Source organism: Cololabis saira, chromosome 19 (genome assembly GCF_033807715.1).
Source record: "Cololabis saira isolate AMF1-May2022 chromosome 19, fColSai1.1, whole genome shotgun sequence".
NCBI lineage: Eukaryota > Metazoa > Chordata > Actinopteri > Beloniformes > Belonidae > Cololabis > Cololabis saira.
The window spans coordinates 4931477-4955036 of record NC_084605.1 but is presented as its reverse complement, the minus strand read 5'-3'; the positions used below and the strand labels follow the sequence as shown (position 1 = coordinate 4955036).

General features: G+C 42.6%; 1 protein-coding gene across 3 annotated transcripts in view; it reads right to left on the bottom strand.

The window, feature by feature from the left end:
- tmem94 (transmembrane protein 94) overlaps positions 1-23560 on the bottom strand; it is a 71253-nt gene that overhangs the window by 41015 nt on the left and 6678 nt on the right. Inside the window, exons 2-10 of one of the 3 annotated variants that reach the window (XM_061708615.1) lie at positions 18131-18244; positions 16941-17068; positions 16664-16800; positions 13745-13950; positions 10534-10685; positions 10324-10426; positions 9188-9274; positions 8187-8303; positions 6778-6834 (exon numbers count right to left, since the gene is read on the bottom strand). In XM_061708615.1, coding sequence (XP_061564599.1) covers positions 6778-6834; positions 8187-8303; positions 9188-9274; positions 10324-10426; positions 10534-10685; positions 13745-13950; positions 16664-16800; positions 16941-17068; positions 18131-18244 — 1101 coding nt within the window. Of the gene's footprint in view, positions 1-6777; positions 6835-8186; positions 8304-9187; positions 9275-10323; positions 10427-10533; positions 10686-13744; positions 13951-16663; positions 16801-16940; positions 17069-18130; positions 18520-23560 lie in introns of those variants that run through there. The other 2 variants (XM_061708614.1, XM_061708616.1) reach the window with 2 other exon arrangements.

The window sequence follows — 23560 nt, the reverse complement described above, 5'->3', positions numbered from 1 at the left end:
ACGGGGCGCATCGCCGCGTAACCTACGCCGTAGGCGCTGCGTTGGTGTAACGCGGAACCATAAATCAGCCTTTATTCTGGCGAGATCTTTGCGAACAACGGGCAAACGAGTGATTATGTACATTCACTGAGTGAATATTATGAAAGTAAAATATATATTTCTCACTAGAAATGTAATCAAAACGCATTTTTATGCAGAAACTAACTCAAAATATTGATTTTATTCACTAAAAAATAAGAAATGTCAGCCTTGTTTTTTTTTTATTCAGTCTGCAAATGATGACGTAAAGCATTCTGGGAAATTTTTCTAGCCCTCGGTCAACTAGGGTGCATCTGAAATCCCTTGCTGTGAAGGGCTAGATTCATACCCCCTAGCCCTCGTTTTCCCCACTACCCCTAGATGAAAAGAGGAATTGGGACACCACTATCATCAAGGGGTAGTGCTGAAAAGTAGGACTAGGGGGGGATTGGGACTGGCCCTTAGTCATGCAGGACAGGGGTCCACGAGGACCAGGATTGAGAAACACTGTCCTAACGTCAGCTGAGAAGGGTTTATCAATCATACAAGTTCTGATCACGTACTTATCTCCTGACATCACCGTGTGGACGAGCTGCCGTGTAAAACTACCCAGCACACATTAGTACCCCCTTTACCACCAAACCGGTTCCAGGGCTGGTTCTGGTTCACAACTCTTTCAACTTGTGAACCGGTTTGTTTTTTCCACAGCTCTGGTGCTAAGGGGAGCCACGTCATTAAGTCTTTGCAAACGTCAGTTACGTCGCTGCAAACGTCAGTTACGTCGCTGCAAATGTCAGTTACGTCTGTGCAAACGTCAGTTACGCCTCTGGCGTTTGCGGAAACGTAACTGACGTTTGCAGTTACGTCTCTGCAAACGTCAGTTACGCCTCTGCAAACGTCAGTTACGTCTCTGCTAACGTCAGTTACGTCTCTGCTAACGTCAGTTACGTCTCTGCAAACGTCAGTTACGTCTCTGCAAACGTCAGTTACGTCTCTGCAAACGTCAGTTACGTCTCTGCAAACGTCAGTTACGTCTCTGCAAACGTCAGTTACGTCAGTTACGTCTCTGCTAACGTCAGTTACGTCTCTGCTAACGTCAGTTACGTCTCTGCAAACGTCAGTTACGTCTTTGCAAACGTCAGTTACGTCTCTGCAAACGTCAGTTACGTCTTTGCAAATGTCAGTTACGTCTCTGCAAACGTCAGTTACGTCTCTGCTAACGTCAGTTACGTCTCTGCAAACGTCAGTTACGTCTCTGCTAACGTCAGTTACGTCTCTGCTAACGTCAGTTACGTCTCTGCTAACGTCAGTTACGTCTCTGCTAACGTCAGTTACGTCTTTGCAAACGTCAGTTACGTCTCTGCTAACATCAGTTACGTCTCTGCAAACGTCAGTTACGTCTCTGCAAACGTCAGTTACGTCAGTTACGTCTCTGCTAACGTCAGTTACGTCTCTGCTAACGTCAGTTACGTCTCTGCTAACGTCAGTTACGTCTCTGCTAACGTCAGTTACGTCTCTGCTAACGTCAGTTACGTCTCTGCTAACGTCAGTTACGTCTCTGCTAACGTCAGTTACGTCTCTGCTAACGTCAGTTACGTCTCTGCTAACGTCAGTTACGTCTCTGCTAACGTCAGTTACGTCTCTGCTAACATCAGTTACGTCTCTGCCAACGTCAGTTACGTCTCTGCTAACATCAGTTACGTCTCTGCTAACATCAGTTACGTCTCTGCTAACATCAGTTACGTCTCTGCTAACGTCAGTTACGTCTCTGCTAACGTCAGTTACGTCTCTGCTAACGTCAGTTACGCCGCTGCTAACGTCAGTTACGTCTCCGCTAACGTCAGTTACGTCCCTGCAAACGTCAGTTACGTCTCTGCAAACGTCAGTTACGTCTCTGCTAACGTCAGTTACGTCCCTGCAAACGTCAGTTACGTCTCTGCTAACGTCAGTTACGTCTCTGCTAACGTCAGTTACGTCCCTGCTAACGTCAGTTACGTCCCTGCTAACGTCAGTTACGTCGCTGCAAACGTCAGTTACGTCGATGCAAACGTCAGTTACGTCTCTGCTAACGTCAGTTACGTCGCTGCAAACGTCAGTTACGTCTCTGCTAACGTCAGTTACGTCTCTGCTAACGTCAGTTACGTCTCTGCCAACGTCAGTTACGTCTCTGCTAACGTCAGTTACGTCTCTGCTAACGTCAGTTACGTCTCTGCTAACGTCAGTTACGTCTCTGCAAACGTCAGTTACGTCTCTGCAAACGTCAGTTACGTCTCTGCAAGCGTCAGTTACGTCTCTGCTAACGTCAGTTACGTCTCTGCAAGCGTCAGTTACGTCTCTGCGTTTGCGTGAAAGTTGCAGCAACAACCAGGTATTTGCTCTAACAGGACTTGGTCCTCGTAGCTCCTCCGTGGACACGTCTCTAAAAGACAGGTTGTCTCCTCCTCCTCCCATGATGCTTTGCTGCATCCAGATTCATTCTTATTTGAAAATGTCTCCGTCTCCAGTCTTGCTATTGCCGTTGGTCTTAATAACTCCACCCCCTCCGCTTACGTAAGTGGTTCTTTCCTCTAGACCAGCAAAGCGTTGGTGCTACCTTGGAACTGGTTCTTATGGGTCGAAACCAGTTCTTTGTCAGTGGAAACAGAAAACCCCGTTCCAAACTCAGCATTGGCCCAGAACCAGAACCAGAACCAGAACCAGAACCAGAACCAGCCCTGGAACTGGTTTGGTGGAAAAGCGGTACAGATGCACCAGTGAAATTAGGCCCATTTCTGAATCTAAATGTAAAATTTACTCGTAGATCTTCAGCCAGATCATACTAGCAACCCTTTACTCAGTAACAGTAGTACCGTATTGGCCCGAATATAAGACGACCCTGATTATAAGACGACCCCCTTTTTTTCAAGACTCAAGTTTAAGAAAAAGACTTTTTGTACACCAAATTCAATTTTTATACAGAAAATAATTACAGTACATCTGAAACAAATGATTATAACAATATATTCGAGAGAAAAAGCATGTTATTTTGCCTCATTCAAATCATCATCTTGAAGTTTGCATCATAACTTCTCCTCAGCTGCCGGTTAACCTGCCGATCTTCCACCCACTTTTCTCCAGATTGTCGCTACGTTTCTCCTTTTTCTGTTATCTCTTCTCTTATTTTCTTCTCTTTTCTTTCTTACCGCTATTTTTTATTTTTCTTCTTTGTGCTACCGCTATTTTTATTTTTATTCTTCGTGACAGGGGTTTACTTTGTCCTGGGGAATTAAGTTCAGCATTCGCTTTAAAGATATCTGGCGCCATCTAGCGTTGTGAATGGGTATAACGTCTAGACCCCGAATGGAAGACGACCCCCACTTTTTCAGTCTTATTTCAATGCAAACACCGTCTTATATTCGGGCCAATTACAAAATAGTTAGTGAAACAACCCCTAGTAGTCGTATTAACAGTCCGCGGGATCTAACTGGGATTACTGGTGTGACTGGTGTGTAAAAAAAAGCCATGCAGAATGGACCAGTTCTGAGTTAGACCAGTAAACCCCAACAGAGTATTAATGTTATTACTATTAAAGGAGTTACATCAGAATAAATATCTACTTTAATCTCCTTGGTCTCTAAGAATACGGAGAGAATTTTAAATATATAAATAGATAAACGGAGACGGCCTGTAAAGGCATGTCCAGGTTTTGGTAAGTCTGCATGAGCCGGCCACAGGTCAACAGATGTGAAGGAGGAGACTTCCCGTCTGCTTCAACACAGCTGGACCGGTCCGGCACAACACCAGAGACCAAAGATGCTCCGACACCGAAGACCACAGGAGACACAACACGAACTTGACCCAGAACTAGACACTGACTGCAGGAGGAAGGAGTGCACACAGGAATCAGCGGTCGATGGAGATCCATCATGCAGAAATCAAAAGTGTGATTGGGACTGAAGTGCAGGGGGGGCAATCAGAGCTTTGTAGGCGGGTTTCCATTAGAGGACGGGTCTGAGGTCGTTTTACAGGGTCCGTTTTCACGGTTTTCAGGAACTGTTGAGACAATTCACTAGCTGGGGTTCAGTTCTTCAGTGTCCCTGAAATACTATGAGCTCAGCAGGAATTGGTATGTAGGCAACATACTTGTACCAATGACTACCAAAGACTAGAGCATCCTATCAGGTTTTACACTTCTTTATCAAACCCTTATGGACCGTACCAGATCCTAGACCCCTCTAATAAACCCTTCTACTAAATGGTCTTGGACCAAAATACATGGTTGATCTGTTAGTTCCTATGAAGCTCCCAGACCCCTTAGGTCTTCTGGATCTGGTTTGTTGTGGTTCCCAAGAACCAGAACCAAGCAAGGTGAGGCAGCGTTCAGTTATTCTGCTCCTCACCGGTGGAACAAACTTCCTGTAGACCTGAGGTCTGCTCCAACTGTAGATCCTTTAAATCAGGGTTAAAAACATTTAGTCAGGGGGCAATCCCTAAGATTGGTAACTCTGCTCACGCTTCTGGGTAAAGTTTGACAACCTTATTTTTTGTTAGAAGGAACCCCTAGGAGGAATAATAGGGCTGTTGTCATCTTGGATTGTTTTGCTGATGACCACTGGAGGCGCTGTAACATTCAAATACTCAATTCATGCATATGGTCACAATAATGGTCAAAATGTTTATATGCAAAATCTTCAATGTTCAAGATTTTATTAGGGAAATGGATAAAACATCAATTAAAAAACATTTTTTTTTTTTTTTTTTTTTTTTTTTTTTTATAATTGTATTGCTATATTTTGTCCAATATTGGTTAAAAAATATGACTTTTATAGGCGTTTTTAACACACACATAATAATCTTTTTTTTTTTTTGCAGTGAAACACATTTTCTATGAAATCCTGTGTCAAAAACGTCTATAAAAAAGTGATATTTTGTATCCAATATTGGCTAAAATATTACAATATGATTCATAAAGGCTTTTTTAGTATTGTTTTATCTATTTCCTTAGATATACAATGTTTTAATCTTGACAATTATGCATATAAATTGTACACGTTGACCCAAACTCATATGCCTGAATTGAGAACTTGAATATTCTAGCGCCTCTAGTGGTCACCAGATAAAACATTCAAGATGACAACACCCCTAAAATTCCTTCTATAGATTTGTTCAAACAAAAAAAATAGGTTGTCAAACTTTACCCAGACATGTGAGCAAAAGTCTTAACGGAGGCTCTTTTATAAAGTTGCCCCTTGACTAATTACTGTTTACTGAAGTGTACTCTTAAATTAAACCTGCTGTACTCTACTGCCCTTATTTTTTTTAACAGCTTGTGCTTTTTATTATTTTACTTATTTTCTTATCATTTCATTTATTCGTTATTTAAGCGTACTCTTAAATTAGCAAACTGTGCTTTTATTATTTTACCTTCTTTTCTCATCATTTTATTTCATTTTATTTGCTATTTACTGTCTAATTATGTCTTGCCGCTTTTGAATCACCTTGTGTTGAATTGTGCTATATAAATAAACTTGCCTTGCCTTCAGGACCCTACCAGGTTTTATGGTTAACCCATCTCCAAGATATTTTCTGAATTCTGAAGACATGTCGAGTCATAAATGAAAATAAAAAGTTCTAAATGTTTTCTTTATCCAACATCTCCAAATGTAGGTTTTCTGTCGGACGTAACTGAATGTCAGTGTGTGCCAGAAAAGTGCAATGGGGCGCACTTTACAAACTCTAACACTAAAGCACTCAGCACTTTAACATTACGGTCACTTAATTACTTGTTTATAAACATGTTTTATTGCTTAATGATATTTATCTAGCTCAGTTGTTTTTTGAAATGTTGTGTTTTGTTGGTATGGATGCCATGTCTCGTCTCCGTTTCTGTTGGTGTCCGATTCTGTGTCTGGCATTAATTTGCCGCAGGGACGAATGGTGGAAATTAGCCTCTGGCTACAACCGTGCATATTTATGCTTGTGTTTATTAATATGTACGGTCCCTGTTCAACAAATAAAGTAAATTGAATTGAATTGCAATAATGATGCACCGATTGTTCGGTAACCGAAATTGTTCGGCCGAAAATGGCAAAAAAACACTTTCGGTGTTCGGTGGAATAAGTGGGGAAAAAAAACGAACAATTAATAACGGCGTCGTAAAATAAGGAAATAGACTGGCCGCTCCGTCCCGTAACGTTGCGCACTACATAAATCGTTGGCCAACCAAAAACTAACCCAATAAGAATTTTACCAACATTCACCAGGAGGTGGAACCAAAACAACATAATGCTGGGAAATTAAAAAAATGTTCATTATTTTATGTTCAATAAATATTTTCTACCTTGTAATTTTGTAAAAGATTTTTTTCTTTGAAAAGCATGCCTAAATCAAATTTATTTCATTTATTTATTTGAATCAAATTTATTTGATTTATGCAATGGTGAAAAAATTGGCAAAATAAATGAAAAACTGCTGAAGAACCATGTTCGGTATTGTTCGGTATTCGGACAAGTGTTTATTATTATTTTCGGTTTCGGTCACAAATTTTCATTTCGGTGCATCACTAAATTGCAACCTATATTTGCAGTTTTCTGTGCTCTGATGATGATGATGATGAAGGTGACCCAGGTCATTACCTCATTTACCTCAGACCCGGGCTAATGGAAACCCACCTCATGGGGGGTCCACTCCACAGGGGGGTGGGGGGGCAGTGAGCAGGTGAAGCCAGGCAGGTTCAGGTGAAGCTGGTGTGGGGGGGGGGGTGAACAGTGGGAGGAATACCTGAGAGGACACCACCTCTGTGTAGCTGCTGAGAGTGTCCTCAGAGAACTTAGCAAGCTGGAGCGACAGAAGAGCGGCGTTAAACGGGGTGGGGGGTGGCGGGGTCTCTGCATGACCTGGACTAAAACACTCCTGTCTAAGAACACGGGGGTCCGAGAAACACGGGAACGTTCCATGAGAATTACGGTGATTCAGAAAACATGGTTCAATGGAAACGGCCCCCTTTAAGCTGAAGGAGCTAGCCACAGCTAACTAGTGGTCAGTAGAGGGACTGCAGGTCTGGATCCAGAGGGTGGGGTGTCAAACTCATTTTGCTTGGCGGGCCGGATTTGACCAATTTTTTTCACACTCAAAATAACAAAAACGGTGCGAAAAAAATGTTTTCTAATTCTTTTTTTTTTTACTATTGTTATCTAATCCAATATCAGTTTAGTTAATTTTAAAGGAAATATGCACTTTGTTTACACTCTAATTATGTAAAATATATTTCTTCAGGATCTTTTCTTGAAATTTCTCGTTTTTTTTAAATTATGTAAGATACTTTTAATAACATTTTACAAAGATAAACAGAAACAAGTATGTTTTTTTTATATTTCGCTTTTTTATAGGAAATTTAATTAAAAGCTAAATATTTCTTATTACATCCGAGAGTGTTTCTTTGTGATTTAGAGATTTTTCCAGTACAATTAAGTGTATTTATTTTTAAAAATTGCCGTGGATATTTACGCCAGTGTGCCGAAAAAGTCAGAACTTCTTTTTTAACTGTTTTACTTTGTCACTCGTATTCAAAACTGAAATTCTCCAAATAAATATCTTCCATCATCTTTTTTAGCAGTGATATTTTTCCTGCAAAAATATATAATAGTAGTCAGTTAATAAAAATAAACGACCGTCTACAAAGAAATAAAATCTGCAAATGCATTCTAGAAAACGAAAAAAATGTTGAAAACTGCTCTCTTTGTGGAATAACGATGGAAAATCGGTGTAAACCGGAGTCAAGTTCTCTCGTCTGATTTATGTCTGACCTGGCAATAAAGCTTTTCTGATTCTGATTTGTAGAAGAAATATATTATCGGATATGCTGCGATTCATGGCAATTATTTATCCCTTCCTTTTTAGTAAATTAACATTTCGGTTTTTTGCGTTGGAAACTTCTCGCGGGCCGCACGAAAATCTCCTTCGGGCCGCACATTTGACACCCCTGCCCTAGTGGTTGTTAAAGGAACTGCAGGTCTGGATCCAGACCCTAGTGGTCGGTAGAGGAACTGCATCTCCACATCTACGACTACCTGACCGAGCACACGCCACCGGTGCGTGTTTCCGTGTCTCGTGTTTCCGTGTCTCGTGTTTCCGTGTCTCGTGTTTCCGTGTCTCGTGTTTCCGTGTCCGTGTGTGCGGGTTCGCCTCACCAGACCAGCTGGCGACGCTCGGCTGAACTCGGCCAGGACTCGGGCCTCCCCGAAGGCGTTGACCAGGACCCACATGACGGGGAAGAGCAGGGGCAGGATGGGCAGGACCCCCATCACCTGGAATCACAGACAGGGGTTGGTGCTGGGTAAACCAAGATTATGACTAAATATCATCGTCAACGAACCTGAGGGAAAACGAGACGAGACGCAACGAAAACGCTGGTCATGTGATGATAACGGTAATTAAATATATAATGCAATATTGTAGAGCAGGGGTCGGCAACCCAAAATGTTTTAGAGCCATATTGGACCAAAAACACAAAAAACAAATATGTCTGGAGCCGCAAAAAATGAAAAGTCTTGTATCAGCCTTAGAATGAAGACAAATGGCGAAATGTCGAGAAAAAAGTCGAAATGTCGAGATTAATGTTGAAGTACAATTTCGAGAAAAAAGTCGAAATGTTGATAAAAAAGTCGAAATGTCGAGAAAAAAGTCGAAATGACGAGATTAAAAAGGAAACGGACGACGGAAAAAAAAGAGAAAAAAAAGGAAAAAAAGAAGAAAAAAGAAAAAAAGGAAAAACAGAGAAAAAAAGGGAAAATAAAGAGGAAAGAAAAAGAAGAAAAAAAGGAAAAAACAGGTCAGACGTGGAAAAGAAAACCCAATGTGTCGTCGAAAAAGAAAAAGACGAGGAGAAATGCGGAAAAATAAATGTTGTAAACTCAAATTAGAGTCTTCTGTATCTTGAATGAATGTATTCTTGAGTCTATAAGGTAACAATAATATAATAATAATAATAATAATAATAAAACCTTGTTTGAATTGTAAAATGGGTTTCGCTAAATACAATCTTGACTAAAATGGACAATTCTGACTAAAATAAGACTAAAATGCTCAGACTTTTAGTCCATTGAAACTGAAACAGGCTGACAGAAACAACACTAGTTCTGGTGGACCCTGGTGACCCGACCCGGGTGTTTCCGGCGGGATCGTACTGTACCTGCAGCTGGAAGAAGTGGAAGACGGCCGGCGTCAGGCCCGGGGCGTCACAGCAGAACCGGACCGTGTTGACCAGCAGGAACGCCCCCTGCAGGAGGAGACACGAGTCAGCGCCGGGACCAGTGTCCTGTCCATTTCTGCTGCTTCGTCGAAAAATGCTACCGCTGCATAAACCGATAGCGTCTATCGATTTTTGCTACCCTATCGAAAAATTCTCCCTAATGGTTTTCTACCTTTTGTAGAGCTACAATTTTACCGTTTTACTCCCTAAACCACTTCCTTGTCTCTTGCCAGGCCGTAAATAAGAATGTTCTTAATGACCTGCCTGGTTAAATAAAGGGCCAATGACTGAATGAATATCAAATAAAGCGATAGAATTGTTTTTTTTTCCCCTCTTTATTGTATAATGTTCAAATGTCGAAATGTCGAGGAAAAAGTCAAAATATCGAGAAAAAAGTAGAAATTTCCAGAAAAAAGTAGAAATTTCGAGATTAAAAGTGTAATGCAATTCATGTCATGGGTTGTGTATTTTAAGGACAAATACTCAACATCCCATATTATCCATTTTAAATCAATATTTCAGGGGTAGCATAATTTGATACTCCAGTAACATCCTATCAAATAATGTTCCCGTCACTTAATGCATTCAGGGCACGGGAAGCATCTAAAATTATATCTGCTGTCTTGTATACAGGACTGTCTCAGAAAATTAGAATATTGTGATTTTCTGTAATGCACTTACAAAAACAAAAATGTCATACATTCTGGATTCATTACAAATCAACTGAAATATTGCAAGGCTTTTATTATTTTAATATTGCTGATTATGGCTTACAGTTTAAGATTAAGATTCCCAGAATATTAAAATTCTTTTGAAATAGGATTTCTTAAACTGTAAGAAAATAAAGAACTTTATCACAATATTAAAATTTTCTGAGACAGTCCTGTATATATAAATATATATCTTCTTATTTATTTTGAGGATGTTCCTCTCCGTTAACAGCAGCGTGGACTGAAGGGATGCATAAAATTATGGGCAATCAAACTTTGAAAATCGACTGTGCGCAGAAGCACAAAGTAGCAGATCTGGACGGGTAGCATGGATGGACAGAACGCCGGGGCCGGGACAGGACTCACCACGACGACGGGGCAGACCATCTTGGTGATGAGCGACTGCACGTGGAAGCGCTCGTTATCCAGCACGGTGACGGGCCGGGACAGCGCCAGGTCCAGACTGTTCCTGTGGGAGACAAACCTCAGTGATCCGTGGGGCTACGGCAGCGGCTACGGCAGCGGCTACGGCAGCGGCTACGGCAGCGGCTACGGCAGCGTCGGAGCTCCGCCCACCTGACCGGCTCCAGCACCGGGGTCCGGACCACCCGGAACAGCCGGTGCTGCTGGGGGCTCTGGGGGCTTCTCTTCTCATTGGCCCGCGGGGAGGGAGGGGGGGAGAACGGGGGGAACAGGTCTCCTGGTTCCAAAACGATGTGCTCGTCGCTCTGAGGAGGGAGGGATGGAGTTAGCATGACAACACGAGGTTTAACTTGTAAGACGTTTACTGAAACCAGCTAACTTTAACTTGACTAGCATTAGACATTTACTGAAACAGCTGAAGGGAGAAAAATACATTTTGTGTCCTGAAATGCCCTGGATTCCCAAAACACAGCTTTAATCAGCGTTGCACCTGCTGTTTATTATAACAAATGTAAACTGTGAGAGAGGAGCTAGTTCACACAGGATTTTGCTCCCATGTGAGGAGAGACTTATTTTGAGAACTTGCGGGCGGGGGGAGTTGAATGGGCCCTTCCCCCCCCCTCCGCAAGGTGCTGAGTAAAAAGGTATAAAGACGCGACAGCCGGAAGTCCGGGTTAGAGTCAGCTGTGGGTCTAGTGCACGGACGCCCAGCGGGTTTTTTTGGCCTACTCTCCCAGGACTGTTCGGCTCTCCAGTCTCGTGTCGAGGTAAGAGTATGAGGCCTTGGCCCTGTGTAATTGTGTGTGCGTAATATTGCTCTGCCATTTGTGGGGGATAACTTGACACCTTGTCCTAACAAAAAGAGTAATTGTGTGTGTGTGTCTTCTATGCAAATGCTTGCTTTTCTGGCTGGTAATAAAGGTTCATATATCATTATAGCAAAAGCGAGTGTGTGTGTGTGATTCGTTTTGGTCCAGCCGACCACTTCTAGAACCTTAAAGTGAGATTTTTCCCAAAACACCAGCTAACTTTAAATTGACTAACATAAGACGTTTACTGAAACCAGCTAACGTTAACTAGATTAACATGAGGAGTTTACTGAAACCAGCTAACGTTAACTAGACTAACATGAGGAGTTTACTGAAACCAGCTAACGTTAACTAGACTAACATGAGGAGTTTACTGAAACCAGCTAACGTTAACTAGACTAACATAAGACGTTTACTGAAACCAACTAACGTTAACTAGACTACCATTATACGTTTACTGAAACCAACTAACGTTAACTAGACTAACATAAGACGTTTACTGAAACCAACTAACGTTAACTAGACTACCATTATACGTTTACTGAAACCAGCTAACGTTAACTAGACTAACATGAGGAGTTTACTGAAACCAGCTAACGTTAACTAGACTAACATAAGACGTTTACTGAAACCAGCTAACGTTAACTAGACTAACATAAGACGTTTACTGAAACCAGCTAACGTTAACTAGACTAACATAAGACGTTTACTGAAACCAGCTAACGTTAACTAGACTAACATGAGGAGTTTACTGAAACCAGCTAACGTTAACTAGACTAACATAAGACGTTTACTGAAACCAGCTAACGTTAACTAGACTAACATGAGGAGTTTACTGAAACCAGCTAACGTTAACTAAACTAACATAAGACGTTTACTGAAACCAACTAACGTTAACTAGACTACCATTATACGTTTACTGAAACCAACTAACGTTAACTAGACTAACATTATACGTTTACTGAAACATACTAACGTTAACTAGACTACCATTATACGTTTACTGAAACCAACTAACGTTAACTAGACTAACATGAGGAGTTTACTGAAACCAGCTAACGTTAACTAGACTACCATTATACGTTTACTGAAACCAGCTAACGTTAACTAGACTAACATAAGACGTTTACTGAAACCAGCTAACGTTAACCAGACTAACATGAGGAGTTTACTGAAACCAGCTAACGTTAACTAGACTAACATGAGGAGTTTACTGAAACCAGCTAACGTTAACTAGACTAACATAAGACGTTTACTGAAACCAACTAACGTTAACTAGACTACCATTATACGTTTACTGAAACCAGCTAACGTTAACTAGACTAACATGAGGAGTTTACTGAAACCGGCTAACGTTAACTAGACTAACATAAGACGTTTACTGAAACCAGCTAACGTTAACTAGACTACCATTATACGTTTACTGAAACCAGCTAACGTTAACTAGACTACCATTATACGTTTACTGAAACCAGCTAACGTTAACTAGACTAACATGAGGAGTTTACTGAAACCAGCTAACGTTAACTAGACTAACATAAGACGTTTACTGAAACCAGCTAACGTTAACTAGACTAACATGAGGAGTTTACTGAAACCAGCTAACGTTAACTAGACTAACATAAGACGTTTACTGAAACCAGCTAACGTTAACTAGACTAACATGAGGAGTTTACTGAAACCAGCTAACGTTAACTAGACTAACATAAGACGTTTACTGAAACCAGCTAACGTTAACTAGACTAACATGAGGAGTTTACTGAAACCAGCTAACGTTAACTAGACTAACATAAGACGTTTACTGAAACCAACTAACGTTAACTAGACTACCATTATACGTTTACTGAAACCAACTAACGTTAACTAGACTAACATTATACGTTTACTGAAACATACTAACGTTAACTAGACTACCATTATACGTTTACTGAAACCAACTAACGTTAACTAGACTACCATTATACGTTTACTGAAACCAACTAACGTTAACTAGACTAACATAAGACGTTTACTGAAACCAACTAACGTTAACTAGACTAACATGAGGAGTTTACTGAAACCAGCTAACGTTAACTAGACTACCATTATACGTTTACTGAAACCAGCTAACGTTAACTTGCTAACATAAGACGTTTACTGAAACCAGCTAACGTTAACTAGACTAACATAAGACGTTTACTGAAACCAGCTAACGTTAACTAGACTAACATGAGGAGTTTACTGAAACCAGCTAACGTTAACTAGATTAACATGAGGAGTTTACTGAAACCAGCTAACGTTAACTAGACTACCATTATACGTTTACTGAAACCAGCTAACGTTAACTTGCTAACATAAGACGTTTACTGAAACCAGCTAACGTTAACTAGACTAACATAAGACGTTTACTGAAACCAGCTAACGTTAACTAGACTAACATGAGGAGTTTACTGAAACCAGCTAACGTTAACTAGACTAACATAAGACGTTTACTGAAACCAGCTAACGTTAACTAGACTAACATGAGGAGTTTACTGAAACCAGCTAACGTTAACCTCAGGACCCCGTCCTCTCACCTTGATGCCCCTGAGGGACACGAAGGCCTCCTGTCCCGGTCTCAGCGCGATGATGTCTCCCTCCACCAGCAGGCTGACGGGCAGGTTGACCAGCAGACCGTCCCGGTAGGTCCAGTGCAGCGCCCAGGACGGGGACACGGGGGTGTACAGGTCGGGGTAGAGGGACGGGGGCCAGGGCACCTCGTCCACGCAGCCCGACAGGTAGTCTGGACCAGAGGGGAGAGACGGCACCGGGTCAGGTAACTACGTCCTTGGGTTTCAGGACGCTGGAGAGGGAAGTCACTGACTACGTTTACATGCAGTCAAAATTCGGGTTATTGCTAATATTCCGGTTACTAAGACATTCGGAATATTCTGTTTACATGGTAATTAATCATTTGGGATATCTGGATCAAACCAGCGACGCACGGAGAACGTCATGACGCAATTCCCGTCATTTCTGCTTCTCCTTCCTGTATCCAAATTCAAAACAAATGCTGCTTCGCGCAACTTTTCGTTCACCTTCCATCTTCTTCTCGCTAACCCGGTACTTTCTACCGTCTACAAATGCCAAAATGTTTATATCCTTCATTACATTTATGAAGTGATTAGTCTCCTCCTGGTCTTGGTTTCTCCGTGTTTAGAAGAACTTCCTGGACTCAAAAGACCAGGATTCCTTGTGAACAGAGCATGTGCAGAAAACAGATTCCTGTTCCGTTTGATGGGGATATTCTGTTTGGTGTTTACATGACCCAATATTCAGGTTAGAAAAGGAGTAACCCAGGGCAAATATGAGGAAATTCAGGTTATTCAAAGGGGTTATTGGTGTTTACATGGCCGTGCAAATTCGGGTTATTGCCAATATTCGGGTTTTAAAAGAGTTATTGATGCATGGAAACGCAGTCAGTGCTTCCAGGACCACCGGGGGGAAAAGTGTACGGAAGAGTGCAAGTGTTGCAACACTTGGAAAAAATAAAAAGCTCTCTTTTTCGCTATAATTATTTTATATTTTTTGGGGTAATTTTCTCCACCCAGTTTTTCGGTGTCACATTCATTCCTTTATTGAGATCTTGATTTAATGGAAGCAAGCATGACTGACTTGTTTAGTTTAATCAGGTTTTACTTTGGTCTGGTTTAAGACTCTGAGATTCTGTCTTTACGCCTCATAGATGGATGGATACAAGACGATGCAGATGAAATGGATTCAGACTTTGTGGTGGCCGAGAGACGAACAGGAGACTGCTGAAGATACTGGATCTGCACGTTGAGCAGCTGAGGAGACGGAATAGCCCTCGGCGGCGTATGGGGAGAAAAAATTACCTTGAAAAACAGGAAGCAGGGCCAAAAAAAATTTAATACTGCGAAAAACAAAAAATTATAGTAAAAAACAAAGCTTTTTTTCCCCAAGTGAATGGAATACGCTTCTGTAAAAATGAATATGTGCACTCAATGGTGTTTTAGTAGTGATTTCAGTTTTGGAGGTCAACGATCACAAGAAAAAAACAAAAGTAAGAAATGTACAATTATTATTCTTGCAAATCTTCAGCAAACCTGCTTTTTTCTGTGTTAAACAATTAATAATATTGATTCTACTAAAAGGAACAAAGTAATTCACCCCTGGTTAATATCTGGCGGGGGGGCGATATATCGAGATTTTAATATATATCGATATATTTTCAAACGCGATATGGTACGAGACAATATCGTTTATATTGATTTCAATTTTTTTTTTTAATGATTTTGATATAGCTTATTTTGTGACAAATTGACTTGAATGTTTTATTTGAGATTTGCACAAATGTTTTGTTATTTGCACAACTGTCAACCTCAGTGGAAAAGTCTGCCTGTTACTGTCTACATTGTATTAATTGCACAGTGTATTTTAATGTAATTGTTATGCAGGAAAGGGATATTTGTTTTATTTTATTCAAAGCATTTTTATTCTATATATGCAGGCAGTTTATTTTTATTTCATTTGTTTTATACATTTTGATATTGTGCAGACCTCTGTTAATAAAGGAACCTGTGTGACATTTGGCACGAGGCTTTGTATTAAAACTGACAGTTTTTTTAAGGGTTTGCCTCATAAAAAAATGAAGCTAACAGAGATGCTAACAGAGATGCTAACAGAGATGCTAACAGAGATGCTAACAGAGATGCTATGCTGTAATGCTTTGGGGGAAACCCCAATTATGGCACAGAAAAAATATCGATATATATCGAGTATCGCCATTTAGCTAGAAAATATCGAGATATGACTTTTGGTCCATATCGCCCAGCCCTGGGGGGGGGGGGGGGGGGGGGGGGGTTATGGTTCACACCTCCCGGACGAGGTTCCACTACGGTGTCCCGCAGGGTTCAGTGCTAGGGCCACTCCTGCTCAGTTCATGCATGCAACCCTCAGGAAACGTCCAGAATCACAGCATCAATGTTTGTTGCTATGCTACGAAGGTGTAACAGAGCAGTTCACCAAACCTCAGTCTTCAGGACACTAAAGCCTGAAGCTCTACAAACATTTAACTTCTGATGAAACATACCCCTTTATCCACCAAACCGGTTCCAGCACTGGAACCGGTTTGGTGGAAAAGGGTACCAGAGTTTATGGTTTGGTCCCAGACACCTCGGGACCAGATCAGCTGATGTTGGTGTCAACCATCGGCCGCCCTGGTAGGAAGCCACCGTGGAGCACAGGGGTGTCGGACTCCTGGTCCTCGAGGGCCGGTGTCCCTGCAGGTTTTAGATGTTTTCCTGCTTCATTGCACCATGATACAAGTGACTGTGTCATCAACAGAACTATCCAGACTTTGATGACAAACTGGTGACGATGATTAATTAGAATCAGGTGTGTTAAAGCAGTGAAACATCTAAAACATGCAGACACCGGCTCTTCTGGGATTCAGTTTGACACCTGTGGTGTCGCAGGTCCTGCACGCCACTCACCGCTCAGCTGGGTGATGATGCCTCGGAGGCGGCTCACCATCTCCGTCCTCTTCAGCCTCTCCTGCCGGCCGACCAGCAGCAGGTTGAGCACGAAGAGGAGCAGCAGAGCGGCGGCGTTCAACAACTCGATCCCCGAGCTGTGGAGGGAAACACCGACGCCACGTGAGAGGAGACGCACCACCGCCGGGAGGACCGGTCACCCTGAACGTCCTGAGCTACCGATCCCCACGACGGTTCCTGGAACGGCTCTCCGGACATGATACCCGGGTACTCCTACCTGCCCACTGGCTGGCTGCCATGGCAACAGAGGAGTCCCAGCACCACCAGCAGCGTGAGGGCGGCTCCCGGCCAGTGGAGACAGGAGTGGCGGTTGCCATGGTGAACGAAGCTGCTTGCCCACCGCTCCTGTTGAAACACAGTGATGTCAGAGGTGTACAGTGTTGTGCTAGTTACTGAAAAATAGTAACTAGTTACTTCATTAAAAAGTAACTCAGTTAGTAACTCAGTTACTTAGAAAAAAGTAATTAATTTTACTATGAAAAGTAACTTTTTTTGCCCCTCTAGCCTTCATTTCAGCAGGTACTGTATGGATTTGCATCGTGCATCGTGTTCTGCATTCTGATTGGCTAAACAGTCTCCCCGCTTCTTCACTTCCTGTGTCAATAACGTTGGTCGCTTAGCAACAAGCTGAGAACGGCCAATGAGCTTCAGCAGCAGCTCAAGAACGGGACCTTTGATGAATTGTTCATTACAGTTCTCAGATATAATCCATGGTAGCATGTCGGTTTCTAAGAATCTTTTTGCCCAGAAGAAAAAAGAGCGACAACAACGACCCATAACTATGTTCTTCTCTCGAAAAAACACACCTGCACCGGGGGCTTTAGGAGAAAAAGACGCTACAGAGCGACGTGCGAGGCGTTGCTGATCTCCGCAATTTGAAACCTTCTATAATAATTGTTAAAAAAAAAAAAAAAAAAAAAAAAAAAAAAGGTTGCTACTTCGTGGATTTCCTCCTGGTCTTGCGTTTCTCCGTGTTTAGAAGAACTTCCTGGACTCAAAAGACCAGGATTCCTTGTGAACAGAACATGTGCAGAAAACTAATTCCTGTTCCGTTTGATGGGGATATTCCGTTTGGTGTTTACATGACCCAATATTCAGGTTTTAAAAGGAGTAACCCAGGGGTCATATTCAGGTTTTTAAAAACCAGAATATGAGCAAATTCGGGTTATTCAAAGGGGTTATTGGTGTTTACATGGCCGTGTACAACCGGGTTATTGCTAAATTGCAAAATTGCAAAATGTTGTCACTGATCTGGATCCGGTACCCTTGGCTATTACTGATTGACATAAGTTTGACCATTTAAACGCTGAAGATGAGCGGACCCCGGTCTTTCCTGGTCCGGGCCGGCCCTGTGGTTCTCTCTGCAGAGGTTTCAGTGCTAGCTCTGGTGTGTTTCCGTGCTGGTACCTGTGCGGAGGCCTTGCGGCGTGCAGTCCTCTGGTGCTGGTCCAGCAGGACGCCGAGCTGGTCCCTGAGCTTCAGCAGCGCCTGGGCGGTGGTCAGTCCCACCCCGTCGTCCTCCTGCACAGACACGCCGCCGTCAGAGGGGAACATGTCCACCGCCTCACAGCAGAGCTACTTCATCATGACCCTTGAGCAGGTTCCCGAGGCCCGGCCCGGCCCGGCCCCCACGTCCACATCCTGGTTCCTGTCCGTTGGCCCCGTCCACTACGGCCCAGCGAGCACACCGGTGGACCTCGTCCTCCCCCCGTCCACCCACTCTGTTACTGGTTACCGACCTTAACCCTTGTGCCGTCTTTGGGTCAAAATGACCCAATTCTTCTATCCTTCTTTCCTGCTGCTCTTCTTCTTCTTTTCCTCCTTTTTACCCTCCTTTACTCCTTTTTCTTCCTACCTCCCTTTCGTCATTTGTCCCTTTATTACCTTCTTTCCTTATTTTCCCCATTCCTTCCCTCTTCCCTCCCTTCTTTCCTTCCTTTCATCTTTTCTCCCTTCCTTACTCCCTTTCCTACTTCCTTCCTTCTTTTCTCCTTTCTTCCTTACTTACTTCTTTCCTTCCATCTTTCCTTCTTTTCTCCTTACTTCCTTCTTTCCATCTTTTCTCCCTTCCTTACTCCCTTCCCTACGTCCCTCCTTCTTTTCTCCCTTCTTTCCTTCCTTCCATCTTGTCTCCCTTCCTTACTCCCTTTCCTACTTCCTTCCTTTCTCCCTTCCTTCCATCTTTTCTCCCATCCTTCCTTCCTTCCTTCTTTTCTCCTTTCTTACTTCTTTCTTTCCTTCCTTCTTTCCTTCATTCCATCTTTTCTCCCTTCCTTCCTTCCTTCCTTCCTTCTTTTCTCCTTTCTTACTTCTTTCTTTCCTTCCTTCCTTCCTTCCTTCCTTCCTTCCTTCCATCTTTTCTCCCATCCTTCCTTCTTTCCTTCTTTTCTCCTTTCTTCCATCTTTTCTCCCTTCCTTCCTCCCTTTCCGACTTCCTTCCTTCTTTTCTCCTTTATTACTTCTTTCCTTCCATCTTTTCCTTCATTCCATCTTTTCTCCCTTCACCCTCCCTTGACCCAAAGACAGGTTTTAACCGGACCTGTTGCTGCCAGTCCCGTCGCCATGGCAACAGAGACACGGAGGACTGGACCTCACGTGGGGATGGATGCGGGAGTGTCCGCTCCCATGTCAATCATCAAGCTCCGCCCCCGTCCTCCCTAAGACACGCCCACCAGCGCCAGCGCGCAGAAACATGACCAAATATGAGGTTTCTGGACTGCCGTCCTCCGCTCTCCGGATATAAATATCCTCCGTTACCAAGACAACCGGCCGGGAGGAAGTGTGTTACTAAACAAATGGTCTCTTGGGGCTTTTTCAGAGACCCAGAACCACAAAGAAGACCGAATCCTGGATCCTGGTGGTCTGTAAAGGACCTGCAGGTCTGGATCTGGACCCTAGTGGTCTGTAGAGGACCTGCAGGTCTGGATCTGGACCCTGGTGGTCTGTAGAGGACCTGCAGGTCTGGATCTGGACCTGCAGGTCTGGATCTGGACCCTAGTGGTCTGTAGAGGACCTGCAGGTCTGGATCTGGACCCTAGTGGTCTGTAGAGGACCTGCAGGTCTGGATCTGGACCCTAGTGGTCTGTAGAGGACCTGCATGTCTGGATCTGGACCTGCAGGTCTGGATCTGGACCCTAGTGGTCTGTAGAGGACCTGCAGGTCTGGATCTGGACCCTAGTGGTCTGTAGAGGACCTGCAGGTCTGGATCTGGACCCTAGTGGTCTGTAGAGGACCTGCAGGTCTGGATCTGGACCCTAGTGGTCTGTAGAGGACCTGCAGGTCTGGATCTGGACCCTAGTGGTCTGTAGAGGACCTGCAGGTCTGGATCTGGAAAGAAGAAAAAAAAGGAAAAAAGAGAAAAAAAAAGAGAAAAAAAGAGGAAAAAAATGGGAAAAAAGAAGGAAAAAAATAGGAAAAAAAGAGAAAAAAAAGAAAAAGAAAAAAGAGGAAAAAAGAGAAGAAATAAGGAAAAAAAGGGGAAAAAAGGAAAAAAGAGGAAAGAAATAGAAAAAAAGAGGAAAAAAAAGAAAAAAAAGAGGAAAAAAGAAAAAAAAGAGGAAAAAAGAAAAAAAAGAGGAAAAAAGAAAAAAAAGAAAAAAAAGAGGAAAAAAGAAAAAAAAGAGGAAAAAAGAAAAAAAAGAGGAAAAAAGAAAAAAAAGAGAAGAAAAGAGGAAAAAAAGGGAAAAAAGGAAAAAAGAGGAAAAAAATGGGAAAAAAGAAGGAAAAAAATAGGAAAAAAAGAGAAAAAAAAGAAAAAGAAAAAAGAGGAAAAAAGAGAAGAAATAAGGAAAAAAAGGGGAAAAAAGGAAAAAAGAGGAAAGAAATAGAAAAAAAGAGGAAAAAAAAGAAAAAAAAGAGGAAAAAAGAAAAAAAAGAGGAAAAAAGAAAAAAAAGAGGAAAAAAGAAAAAAAAGAGGAAAAAAGAAAAAAAAGAAAAAAAAGAGGAAAAAAGAAAAAAAAGAGGAAAAAAGAAAAAAAAGAGAAGAAAAGAGGAAAAAAGGGAAAAAAGGAAAAAAGAGGAAAAAAAGAGGACAAAATAGGAAAAAAAAATAGAAAAAAAAGGGGAAATGGGAAGTGGTCTGTAGAGGACCTGCAGGTCTGGATCTGGACCCTAGTGGTCTGTAGAAATGTCGAGAAAAAGAGGAAAAAAATAGAAAAAAAGAGGAAAAAAAGAGAAAAAAGAGGAAAAAAAGAAGAAAAAAAAGGAAAAAAGGAAAAAAAGGACAAAAGAGGACAAAATAGGAAAAAAAGAGAAAGAAAATAGAAAAAAAGAGGAAAAAAATAGAAAAAAAGAGGAAAAAAATAGAAAAAAGAGGACAAAAAGGAAAAAAGTGGAAAAAAGAAGAAAAAAAAGGAAAAAAAGGACCTGCAGGTCTGGATCTGGACCCTGGTGGTCTGTAGAGGACCTGCAGGTCTGGATCTGGACCTGCAGGTCTGGATCTGGACCTGCAGGTCTGGATCTGGACCCTAGTGGTCTGTAGAGGACCTGCAGGTCTGGATCTGGACCCTAGTGGTCTGTAGAGGACCTGCAGGTCTGGATCTGGACCCTAGTGGTCTGTAGAGGACCTGCAGGTCTGGATCTGGACCCTAGTGGTCTGTAGAGGACCTGCAGGACTGGATCTGACCTGCAGGTCTGGATCTGGTCCAACCAGTACGTTGCTCTGGCGTCAGAAGCCCGACTGACGGTTCTGATCCACATTCTTCCCAAACTAAACAAACATTAAACCACTCGGTGACCTCTGACCCCTGGAGCCGCCACTTCCTGTCCTCTCTGCAGAGTTAACCATCACCGACGGAAACGTCTCCACGTGCACTACGAGACACGAGCACGTGTCGACCTTGACGGAGGACAGAAATGTGAAGGAGAAACCACAGAGATGAACGTGATCCGGGTTGAACCGGGACGGAAACATCCGGTCCTTCCCAGAAACTCCTGCGGGGAATTCTTCTGGGAAACCTTTCCAGTTTTCCAAACAATCTGATATGCCTTGTTAAAAACTAACATTCACTATTTAAAAAGAGTCCATGACCTCCTGTTCTGGAGCTCAGACCCGTTTGGATTCATGAGAGAAAACCAGAACACTGGAGAAACCTCCATTTAGGAACATTTGACCATTTACTGGACCGAGGTCCAGTTTGCTCCAGTTTGGGGGGGTTAAGTGGGAGAGAGGAGGACGATGGCTAAGCTGTCATCCATGATGGAGAAGGACTCCCACCCCATCAGAGCGCTGGGGAGCTCATTCAGCGACAGACCTAAATGTGAGAAGGAGCTACAGAAGGTCCTTCCTCCCTGCAGCTGTGAGACTACACAACCAGCACTGCTCCCAGTAGACCACATAACAACTTGACAATAAATATACATACTAGGGCTGTTCGATTAATCGATTTTAAATCGTAATCGCGATTATGTAATTAGAACGATGTTAAAACGTGAAAATCAAAATCGATTTTTCACCTTTTTTTTTTTTTTTTTTAACCTTGTCTGCACACATATTAATGATTGATGGAAATACCTCTCAATACCTGCGACAAGTGCCCCATGGGAGAGGCTCTTTAGTGTAGGAGGGGGCGTTGGAACATGCCACCGGTAGACCGGCTCGTGTTCCTTGCAAAAAACTTGCAAATGTGAACAGCAAATATAATGACTGACATTACACACCTCTACCTCCTTCATGGGTTGCATTATTATTTAGCATGCAAAGACCCAGTTTAGTTTAATTAGAAAATGTCTTGTTTTATTTAGTTGGAAATATAACTTACTGTATGTTTGCAAGTGCTGATTTTTTTTTTCAGAGATAAAACTTTATATTTTTTAAAACTTTTTTTCAACTTATTTTACAGAGTTTTGCACTTTATTCATTCATTTTTGGATTAATAAGAGCAAAGTTTGCACTTAAAGCCCAATGGGGCAGAGGGACTTCCGGGCGCGGAGCAAGATGGCAGCATAGAGCAGAGCTCCTGAGTCGATTAGACAATAATTTCCCCCAAACTACGAAAATATCGAGAACACGAATTACAAACTGATGCACAATGAGCGGGGGACGAGGACAGAGAAGTTTGAGGAAAAAAGCATTGTCCGAAGACCAAGGACACGATTGTGAAGACGAAGCGGCAAGCGGGGAAAATGACGACAACCCACAGGCCCACACGGTACTCGAGGGACTTGCTGATATTACGAGAGAGATACGTGACTTAAAAAGGGAGATGAAAAAAGACCTCTCGGAATTCAAAGAAGAATTTAAAGAGGAGGTGAGGCGAGAGTTTGCCGGATTTAAGGATGAAACTAACCGAAAATTGGCACAAAATGTCGCAGAAATACAAGAGCAGAGGAAGGATATCACTGCGGCGCAGGAGCGGGTGGCGCAGTTGGAGGAGTGGAACATCGAGGCGAAGGAAGCCATCCTCACTTTATTGAAACAGCAAACAAAACTTCAAGATAAGTTGACGGAAGTGGAGGGACACGGCAGACGCTGTAATTTGAGGATTTATAATGTGGCTGAACGGGACAACAAGTCTGTGAAAGAACTGGTGGAGGAGCTCCTCCGCCGGGAGCTCGCCTTACCGGCGGGGACCGAGCTCCATATTCAACGCGCGCACAGGAGTCTCGGAAAAAAGCCACCACCGGGCGCGTCACCGAGGTCCATTGTGGTCAATTTTCTCAAATATGAGACCAAAGAGAGCATTCTTACTAAAGCCTGGAAAGAGAAAATATTAATTGAGGGGAGGCAGATATTTTTTGATCACGACTACCCCACCGAGGTGTTGAAAAAACGTAAATCCTACTCCGAAATTAAAAAGACTCTGAAAGACAAAAAAATACGCTTCCAGACACCTCTGA